The sequence below is a fragment of the Myripristis murdjan genome, chromosome 15 (assembly GCF_902150065.1).
Source record: "Myripristis murdjan chromosome 15, fMyrMur1.1, whole genome shotgun sequence".
In the NCBI taxonomy this organism is placed as follows: domain Eukaryota; kingdom Metazoa; phylum Chordata; class Actinopteri; order Holocentriformes; family Holocentridae; genus Myripristis; species Myripristis murdjan.
In genome coordinates this window covers 24250075-24260768 of record NC_043994.1, presented here as the reverse complement: position 1 = coordinate 24260768, position 10694 = coordinate 24250075, and the positions used below count along the sequence as shown (strand labels likewise).

The following is a 10694-nucleotide window of genomic DNA, read 5'->3' as shown; positions in this document are numbered from 1 at the left end:
TGGAAACGCATTCCCGCAGGTACGTGAGAAAACCCCATTTTCTTTACCTGGAAATAGCTAGTATGAGAAAGCTGCAGCTACAGGAGGCCTGGCTGTTTGTTCGGGTGCTGTTTGGTCGGCGGTGTGTTGCCTCCTGCTCGGCTAACACCGCACAAACAGTTTTGACAGCTGTGTGAGGCGATGCGGTGAGCAGCGGTACAGGCAGCAAACACAGCGACGTCACGTTACGTTCATTTTCTGCGGCGAAACAGCGACTTCATCTCAGGAGCTGCACTGTTGTACCTAGTCTGGCATTTTTTTCTTTATCTTATGGTGAACATTATCACGCTTTCTTGCTTATGCCACTTGTTCTCATGATTACTGCCAAGCACGCACGGATTAACAGCGAACTTCCTGTCTTGACTTTCAAAATAAACGTATTATCAGTGAACGCGACGTTTTCTGACCAACGTCAACAGCTTAAGTCGAATTAAGGATTATAAACTAGTAGGAATTTTTCTGCAGATGAAAATGTAATACATAGAAAGTGTTGCATGGAATAAAATGACAACATACCTACAGAGCGCTGTGCAAAATGCATTCAGAATTGGCTTTATTTTGGTGGCTAGAGAATGCCTTTGAATGTGATTTAGGGAGCTCTTGTTTGATTTAATATGAACAGATGTGAGATCATCCAGTGAGAAGAGCACCGTGCGACCACCTGCTGGTTTGAGGGTTTGATTCCCGGTGAGGCTACGTGTATTAAAAATGTATGTGAGTTGGCATTTTGGATGAAAAGTGTTGGGCTGGTGGCACACAGAGCCTCACAGCTCACTGAGGGAGGAGGTGGTGTGCAGCTGTGATCAGGGGCTGAGAGGGAATTCACAGGCAGTAAAAAGGCTGGTACAGTAATGCTGGTCACTGTTTACCTCCTAGATCTTTGGCTGCAATAACCACAGTCCGCTATACTGTGTGCTGCTGTATGTCAAGTAAAGCCTGTATTTATACATCATACTAAAACAGTGCTGAACACAGTGTTGAATAATTCCAGTAAATAATAATGTTAGAAAATCATGAAAACACAGAATAAACATTTCTCTTTGATGGTAGAAACTTATAATATTCTTATTCTTATAATAATTACACTGAGATTTGTTTTGTGTGTGTGTGAAATGTGATATACAGTAACAGTAGCTAAATATAAAATATTTTCTTAATATTTACTCACATGAAGTTTTTTTTTATTTTCTGAATATTAAAGTAAAGTAATAATAATGAAGCAAGTTTGATATTAACATATAAATATATAATAAAATTCAGCATTCAAAAATACTCCCTAGTGTTGGACTTAACTAGTATGCCAGTGTACAGTCGTTTCCTCTTGTCTGGGCATGTGCTGGTATTGATATTGATATCTATCTATCTATCTATCTATCTATCTATCTATCTATCTATCTATCTATTTTAAATGATGCGTTTTAAAAATTTAGACATTTAGTCGGCGTCCTTTGGCACAGGTATGAAGCTTGTGCCAAATTCCTTGAATTTTCATGCAGTGTTAGTCAGTAAGAAAGAAAGAATATACATGTGTGTATACACACACACAGACACACACAGACACACACACACACACACACACACACACACACACACACACAAGCACACACACAAGCACACACATAAGCCCATGTATTTCAGCACTTGTGTGTGTGTGTGTGTGTGTGTGTGTGTGTGTGTGTGTGTGTGTGTGTGTGTGTGTGTGTGTGTGTGTAAATTTACTGATGTGTTGAGGGATATCCGAGCTAAAGTCGGTTTCCAAACGTGTCAGGCCAGATGCTTTTACGCTGAAAGCGGAATCCAAACCGGAAGTGAAGTGGCTGCGGCGCGCTGGCGGATGGACGCGGCTAACTCCCGCGGCTAGCTAGCTAGCTGGTGGTCGCCTGGCTCTTGTTTTGTTTTGTTTTGGCCATTCCGGGTTCACTCGGGCTGTAATGTCAGGCTCGTCCGGCCGAAGTTGCGGGTTCAGCAGCGCCATGTGCAACTCTGGGTGCATTCAGAAAAGTGCAGTTTAGCTGCTTTCGTCAGCTCCTCCTATCCTGCTAACCACTGACACTTTGTATGTTGTGTGTTTTTATTGAAGTGAAGTGTCAGAGCTGCGAAAACATGCATCTGCTATGAATGACCTGGAGAGCGTTTTCGCTTCGGGCTTCTCTCCTGGGTCTCCACGCCACTGCCGGTCACTCGGAGGATTAAGAGGAAGACCGCTGAGGAAAGGAGAAATTACTGATTCCTGACTCGATTCGTCCTGTAGCAGAAGGGGAGAGCGACATGGCCAGTCCACACCAGGCGGACCTGTCATTTGCGTGGGAAAAGTACATGGACTGCAGGCTGCAGGGTGCAGATCTACAGGTAGGTGCTGCCTGCAGACACACACCGGACTGCAACAACATGACTGTGGTGTGTTTCTGCAGTTTCAAACACCACACACAGTCTGAAGGGCTTTCTCTGAAACCTACTCGAATTTAATAAAATTTTCTTATCAGTTGGAGTCACTTTAACCCAGTAATTTAACCCCCCAGAAAATAATTTTAATAATAATTGTTAGCTAAGTTTATTTGTCAGGTACTTTATGTGTACTTTAGTCAAATTGACCCCAAAGAAACACAGATGTGTACAAAATGTGTGTGTGTGTGTGTGTGTGTGTGTGTGTGTGTGTGTGTGTTGACACTCACCATTAAATTAGGAAAAGTGATGCAATATGACTCAAAAAAATAATATATATGTTAATCATGTATTTAGAGACATGAAACATTGACTCAAGTGAAACCCACAGAGAATCTTTAATCCATTTAGTTCCTTGGTGTGGTCTTCTCTGGTTAGAAATCAGTCCAGTCACATAAACCTGCATTTTAATCAGTTTTCAGTTTTTTGTTTTCATCCTCATCTTTTTTTTTTTCCCCCAGTTGCAAAGCTTGTATCATATTTCAATAAAAACATATAGCACATAAAAAGATCTTAAAAAAGCCATATGTCAATGTTGATGCAACTTGCAGACACACTAACTGTATTCAGCACAAGTCAGTTGATTATTGCTCAACATGAAATAGACGGCGCAGAAACAGCAGATAGCAGTGTTTATTTTGTAGCTCTATGATCCAGAAATACTTAACTCTCACCATGGTTTTGAAAATATTACAGGGGGAAAGTGTTGGTATATGTGCACTAACCTGTCCAGTTACTTTACTTGATGCTAAAGGTGTGCAAAGGCTCTATGCTTAAAATAGAAGTTTGAACAAAGAGAATATCATAGTCTTCTCATTAATAAAACAAGTGCAAAGCTTAGTTTGGTTGCTCCCAGGTGCTTAGCCGACTACAATCCTGGTCACGTCTTAGCTGGTCCACATTCTGCGATTTATCCAGTGAGATATTACCAACGGTGTAAAGAGACAGGATGTGTTGAGGTGCACTGTAACTTACTTATCCGCTTGTCTAACTCTTAAATAGGCAAAGCAGCACGGAGTATGTGTGTTGAGTGTGTCTTGTCTGTGCTGGTTAATCTACTAAAACTCAGGCGTTCCCAACCTTTTTCAGATCAGAGACCGTTTGAGGAGATTCACATTAGACCACAGACACCCTTTTGATAGGATTTTCTTCCCAAGGAACATACCAGAGCAGAGTTTTGTCTTAGATATAGAGTTATATAATTGTGAATGCTGTGGGTGTGGAGAGAGACTACAGCTGAGAGAGTGAAACCTCTGATCATAGCTGTCATCCTTACGCGTTCTGTCACTGTGCTCAGAGTGAAATTAAGTTTTCTTCATTTTGCTGGGGAGCCGCTGGAACCCTCTCCGGGACGTGGAGCGGTTCCTCAGTCTCACATTGCGAGCCACCGATTTAACCGATAAACAAGCCCGAGCCGCAGTGAGTTAATATAACTGCACAGCGGAGGAGGCAGGTGTCAACCACAGACTGAGCATTATGAGTGCAGTGCAAGTAATTTTTCCCCCTCTGTGTCAGTTTATCAGTTTATCACAGGAGCCTGAGGGGGCGGATGCTGTGAAATCTCTAGCTGTGTTTACACTTGTCTTTTCAATGCGGCTTTTGTCACCCGATCATGCCAGGATGCATTAACTGTCAAGTCTGTACGCTCCAGGATCGGATATTGCTCGCATTTGGATCCAGCCAGCCAGACCACATGCCGACGTGGCCTGGCTGGCATTGAATTCAGATCTCATTGAGGTGTGGGTAGCATGTGAGCACAATCCGGACAAATTATTAGCAGATATAGTGGAATATATCTGCATGGTCGCACTGAAGTCTGGACACACATATGGACACACAGCTGAGTTGCGATTTCGTGCAAATGATCAGAAAAATCAAACTGGAAAGGCAAGTGTAAGCACAGCCTCTGTCAGCCGGCTGCAGCCCCTCCTGCTGTCAGTGAACCAACAGCAGCCAGATCACGAGACTCGGATTAGGATCGGACTGCAGATTCAACAGTGATCTGGCCTCGTATGAGCCATTTTAAACTGTTTTTGAAAGATGCCACATGCTTATTATTAAAGAACAGGCCATTATTTTGACTCATACAAGCAGCCCTGCTATTTTTGAAGCTAATGGACGGAGGGAAAGCCCTCAGGTTTTTCCTTGTGGATAATGGCTCCTCCGCAGTCATCATGTGTCTGTGTTTGTGCATTATGGCGCACTGCTTGTGTGAATTCCTCTGAGGAGCTTCAGGGAATTTTACAAATGGTACTTGCATGTTCTCAGTTGGGGCTGGGCCATATGGACAAAAAGAAACATCACCTTATCTTTGACAAAATACTTTGATATTGATATTGTGATCATATTGCAGCAATTATTACTGAAGAAATCATAAGTTCAGTTATTTTGGAATAGGGGAGGACCATAGAATTTGATTTCTATTCAGTGGACATTATGGACAAAATCAAAAATGTTATCTTTGAGCAAACACCTCTGTGGATATTTTTTTGATATTGCAGGGATTACTATTGGCGCTTTCATAAGATAATTTACATACTAGAGATTTTGGATAAACAGTCATTAGTAATGTAGATATGATAAACAAACAGATAGAGGCAAATAATAACACAGCTTGAAATGTCTAATAAGTTGAGAAAATTGTATACCTTTACTGTAATGCGGCCTTCACAACCACGAAAAGACAACACTTATGCAATATCATGATGTTATGATATTATGATATCCAAAATCCCGTATGATATCTGATCTTGTATTACAGTAACAATATAATATTGGTATATTACATGGCCCCGTTCACAGATTTCAATTAACACTAACGCTTGAATTGAACTACACAAAGCTAGCATGCGCTGCCTTTCTATAAATGGTAACTTTCATGACACTTTGTGCAGCAGCTTCTCCTTCAGGACGACTGTGTGTTTGTTTCTCCCCTTGTCACCTTCCCAGTGATCAAAGTGTTTACTGTGTGTGTGTGTGTGTGAGAGAGAGAGAGAGAGAGAGAGAGAGAGAGAGAGAGAGAGAGAGAGAGAGAGAGAGAGAGAGAGAGAGAGAGAGAGAGAGAGAGAGAGAGAGAGAGAGAGAGAGAGAGAGAGAGAGAGAGAGAGAGAGAGAGAGAGAGAGAGAGAGAGAGAGAGAGAGAGAGAGAAGGTGAAGTGTGCACGTCTGTACTCTGTTCTGCTGATATCATAGCCCTCCCCACATTATCTAGTCTGATGGGGACACACAGTGACAGGTTGTTGCGCTCACATGGACACTGTGACACTATGTTGTGCCGTCTGCAGATAATATTTCTCATTCCGGCTCATTCTGCCGATCCCATCAGCGGCAGCGCTTTTGACACAAGTGTGTATCTGTCCATCGCCTCAGCCCAAAGCAGCGTCGGCCAGTCACTGCAGTCAATATACAGATAATAGGCGAGCGGGGCGACATGGTGATGTAGAGAGACTGTCCCAACATGTGACAGGGAGCCCCTGTCCTGCTGAAGTGCCCTTGAACAAGACAGTCGACTGAATCTCCACCTGCTCCAAGGATGCTCTTCTGCAGTTCATCCTGTGATCTGACGTTACAGTGAAGCGGGGGAAAGTGAAAAAGAGAATTTCTCCTGCAGTAATCAATAAAGTACCAGGGAGAAAAAGTAAAACAAGCGAGGCAGCAGCTTTGCTGCAGTCTCTCTCATTCTCTTTCCCCCCTCAGCTTTTATCTTTTCCAGCCTCGTCGTCTCTCTCTCACATTCTCTCCGCTTTTCATCTGCATGTTTGTGTGGGTTAAAGTCTGGCTCTCATTTCTACCGCTTACCACTGCCGAGGTATAATGACCAAGCCCGTATCTGAACCTGCCCTGGTGGCTCAGTTGGCTGGCTCACACAGCTCAGAGGCCCTGACCCGGGACCTCTGACCTCTCTCTTCCTCTTTCTCTTTCCCGTCTGTCCTGTAATGCCCCTCTGAGACTGAGAAAGCAGAAATGCCACAAAAATACTGTAGAAGTACTGGATGTTGTTTATACCATCTCGTTTGTCTTTTTGTATCCAGAGAAACCACAGGTCATAGTCTGCTACTTGGCACCTCCGTATTCCTGCTTCTGATGCATTCAGCGTACAGTAAGACTTCTTTATTATGACCATGGAAGATTCTGTATATTCTGTATATCATTCACTTTAAACTTGTTTCATGGTATTGTAGCTCAGTGAGATGGACCAGCTCATATTGAACACCTATTTTTTCATTCTTTGGGATTGCTTCCTTTTATTACAGGGCTTAATCTATGGTATTAGCTTTATTTGCTGCAAAGGAAATTTGTCTTGGGCTCGCATGTCTTAAAAGTGGTCACCCCTCTTTTCTGCATAATCTCACCGACTTTTCATTACTACAAAGTCAATTTAGTTAAATGGTTACCTGGCAAACGGCCAAGCCAAAGGCCAGGTTCTGCTTGTGGTTTGTTCATTTTCAGTGTGTGTAAGCTGGAAGGATGTTTCAAAACATCCAAGTTTGGTTTTTGGCATGCTTCACGTTTGGCACACTTCCTTTTTTTGTTTGTTTGTATTGATGGGGTTTCAGTGATGCATCTTTAACGCTACATGTAGACAGTTGTAGTTGTTTTGCTCCATTCATAATAACATGGCCTGCAACTAAAACAGCTTTCTGACATTGGACTCACCTTGTACGTATCATTCTGTAGATGTAACATCAGAGACAGGCTGCAACTTACATTTTCATCGTCTGCACTTCATCACCTTTAACTTAAACACAGACTTGCATGCAGCCTGAGGAAACCTGATTGATTATGGTGCTTTGCTGATGCTAAGACAGTGGTCACTTATTCCACTCACATTTCCAGTCATTAGTTTTTCTGGGCTTTTCTCTGCTTCGCTTTCCCTCTGTGATAAAGCCCCGAATCCTTGTCTAAAGAAGATTAGACCTGTCAAGCAAATATAAGGCAAAGTGCAGTGAATAGCAAGGCTGGAGTGAGCTTTTGGTCAGGAATTGAAACAGTGTGTGCTGATCTGTTGGTCGTCTAACATTTGGGCAAAAAAGCTGCAACCTGCACTTAATTTCTATAAATGCACATATGTTATGTATAGAAGGAAGTGTGGCATGAAGGCAAATTGCAATAGAACTGCAGTGGTTATCTGAAGCAGGATGAACACACAAGAGTGCACTAAAATAAAAAGAGTAATTTTTGCTAATTATTGGATATCTTTTGTGAATTTCATGAAGCTGCAGTGGAAAGAGTAAGGTATCCTTGATTTTGATATATCTGAGTGAAATTTGCTTATGTTATCTGGTTCAGAAGTGATATTTGTCTTTATTTAAGCTGTCAGTAGCTGATATTTTGTAAGCATAAATATAAAATAAAAAAAAATAAAAAATCAGCAATTCAATGTTTGCAGCAGAGTTGTAGTCTTAGCCTGCTGGAAAAGCTGTTAAAACCTCATTTAAACCATCATGGGACTCTAAAAGTTTTCTTTGAAACCCAGAGTGGGTTAGCAGCACCTTAAGGCAGGTTGTCCCAGGTGCCGCACCTTTTCACTGGCAACAATACTGTTTGTTACTTGAGCATTTTGGGGTCTTATTCGGACAAATCTGACCCAAGAAAAACTGAAAAACGCCCAGCAGGTTTCTGAGGCTGCAGGTTTGCATCTACATTTTCAGTGATGACAAACCTCAAATGGCTTGGCTAGTCAACAGCAACAGCTCTTCTCCTTTTCCTCACAAACAAATTATTATCAGCTCCCTCAGTCAACTTACACATCCTGTTGAAATGTAGGTGCATTTCCAGCCTGAGAATACAAAGAAATTGTTGGCCTGCTGCTTTTGTGGCCAGTCAGGAAACACATTAGTATGCTGAAAATATTTCATCTATTCCCTGTTTTTTTTTCTTGTGCTGAATTCACCATGACTCGTTGTGTTTTGAGTGAAAATCAATGGCTGTGATCCAAGTATTTAAAAAACAAGCAGTCAGGCTCTTGTCTTGTGATGATCACACCACTTTAACTATAGGTTGTTTATAATATTTAATGTTGTTCATGTGTTAATTATGAGTTTGAGTATGCCGTGAGCTGTGTTTACCATTTGCCTTTTTAGTGAAGTCTTATCTGTGCTGCTTTGAGGAACTGTTCATGCTTGCTGGTTCACCACAGGACACGTTTTACATCTGCGTTTATTGTTCCCGTCCTAAGTTTCAACCTTACTCCTACTCACTCTGGTCTCTAGGTTTGTTCCAAACGATTGGCTTGATGGATGAATAATTCATCTCTGTAGTTCTGGGATGAGTCAGACTCCAACCTCTGCTGTGTCTCAGCTCTTTCCACCCAGCGGCGTGCTATGAAGTCAGATCTCTCCCTGAAAAACCCAACTCCCCGGTCCACTTCAGAGCAGAGAGGCCAGCACAGGCTGTTTTGATCGATTAATCTTGACCGAAACAGTATTAATCACTATCTCCTGTTAATGGAAACAGAGGAAGGAGGACACAAACAGAGGAGTCACACAAATGAAAGAAAGACACAAAGAAACAAACTATTGATCCCGAAGGAAATTCAGCCATTCAGTAGCTTATACAACACATCCCAACACCATTATACCCTAGAATAAAAGTAATAAAATAATATGGTAATGCAAAAGAACACAGCAGTGCAGTGATAGTCCAGCCGCTAGAGCATGCCAATGGAGGTTGTGCAGTACTGAATAATAAAGTAATAATATGATAGAATAACGTTGAATAATGTATAATATAGTAAGAATATTAATAGCGAGAGATAATTGAACATAATAATAACTAACAACAGCAATGAAGATGGTAATAATAATAAAAATAATAATAATATAAACCTGTGCCTTATACCTTAAATCTCCTAGACAATATTAACCTGGCACTAGCAAATATAGAAACATGCTTTCCAGTCGCCTCTGGACATGTTTCCACCTTAATGAAGGAAGAACGTTGTTTGTGGTTTTGTGTGAAACAGCTCTGGCCTCTTGCCTCTCAGATTTGGAGGAAATGTGAAACGTTAGGGGCTCCTCATGATGCTCATCACCCAAATGTCAAATTAAATCAGCCAGGACCTCAAACCGGAAACGTTACATAAACACCACCCCATGTCCTCTCTCACGAGGACAGGATCACATCGTTTTCACTGCCTCTGCCCAGTTGTAGCCTACCCAATTAGCCGAGAGAGCTTGAGAGGGAAGTGTGCGGTACAGTGGGTGACTCAGCCATCAGACTCCCATGACTAGGCCTCCCATGATCAGTGTGCTGGACGAGGACAGTGCAAAAACAGCCTATCTCGAGTCACAGCTTTCCGGTAAGAGTGATTGCAGAAAATTAGCTTTCAAAATTCAGACCTGCATTCCCCTTCACTTGCTGGTACCTTCTGAGGAAGGAGAAGATACAGCATAGATACATATCTACTAGGCTAGGGCAATATCCAAAATTTAATATCTTGATACTGCAATATTTTCAGAGGGCTTGGGGTTATTCTCCAACCCATCATCAATCCACCATTTCAGAAAATCCGTTTATTTTATTTTACTCCAAATTCTTCTTCTAAAATCTCCTAAATTAAAGGAAAATGTTGGCATTTTTCAACCCAGGCAGCAATAAGATGTTGATACCCTTCATTTTTAGCTGTACACATCACAGTCTCACGGCTGCAGCTTCTTGCCAGGCTTCAGCGCAGTCCAAATGGGCACTCATTATGATGTATTTCACTCACAGCGCAGTGAAATACATCTTGGGACTTTTCAACCAAAAAAGGTTGCAAACGGTGCTTTCTGGCAGGTTTTATTCACAATCTTTGATGACACATTGCTTTGTGTGGATCGAGACGTCAGAATTTCCCTACAAGCATCGGTAAAGAATTTTGTTATTGGTAGCAAGAGCATTGTTTGTTTATTTTTCAGTTGCAATATCAAATCATATCTTTGCGCTTATCTTATCAACTTAAATGTTAAATACTGCAAACAGCGATGGTTTAACACTGGCGCCACTGTGAAGATGCAGGTATAGATCTTGATGGTTATTTTTAACCTCCTCAACACATGATCCATGATAAAGGCCCAGCCCAAGACTGAGATTAAAATGAAATAGGAAAATAAAATGTGCTGCTGTGTCGGGGTAAAATGATAACATCGGCTATCAGTGATGGAAGGAATCTATTGGCAATCTGTACATTCTTCCCAAGGATGAATTTTTTTTCCCCAGGCAGAAATTTTAAA

The 10694-nt window shown here is 41.7% G+C and overlaps 1 protein-coding gene across 1 annotated transcript in view; it reads left to right on the top strand.

Moving 5' to 3' along the window:
• Window positions 1–2307: 2307 nt before the first annotated feature.
• The window catches only part of lyst (lysosomal trafficking regulator), a 77162-nt gene continuing 68775 nt past the window's right edge, over window positions 2308–10694 (top strand). Inside the window, exon 1 of the mRNA XM_030069936.1 lies at window positions 2308–2388. Coding sequence (XP_029925796.1) covers window positions 2308–2388 — 81 coding nt within the window. The remainder of the gene's footprint in view (window positions 2389–10694) is intronic.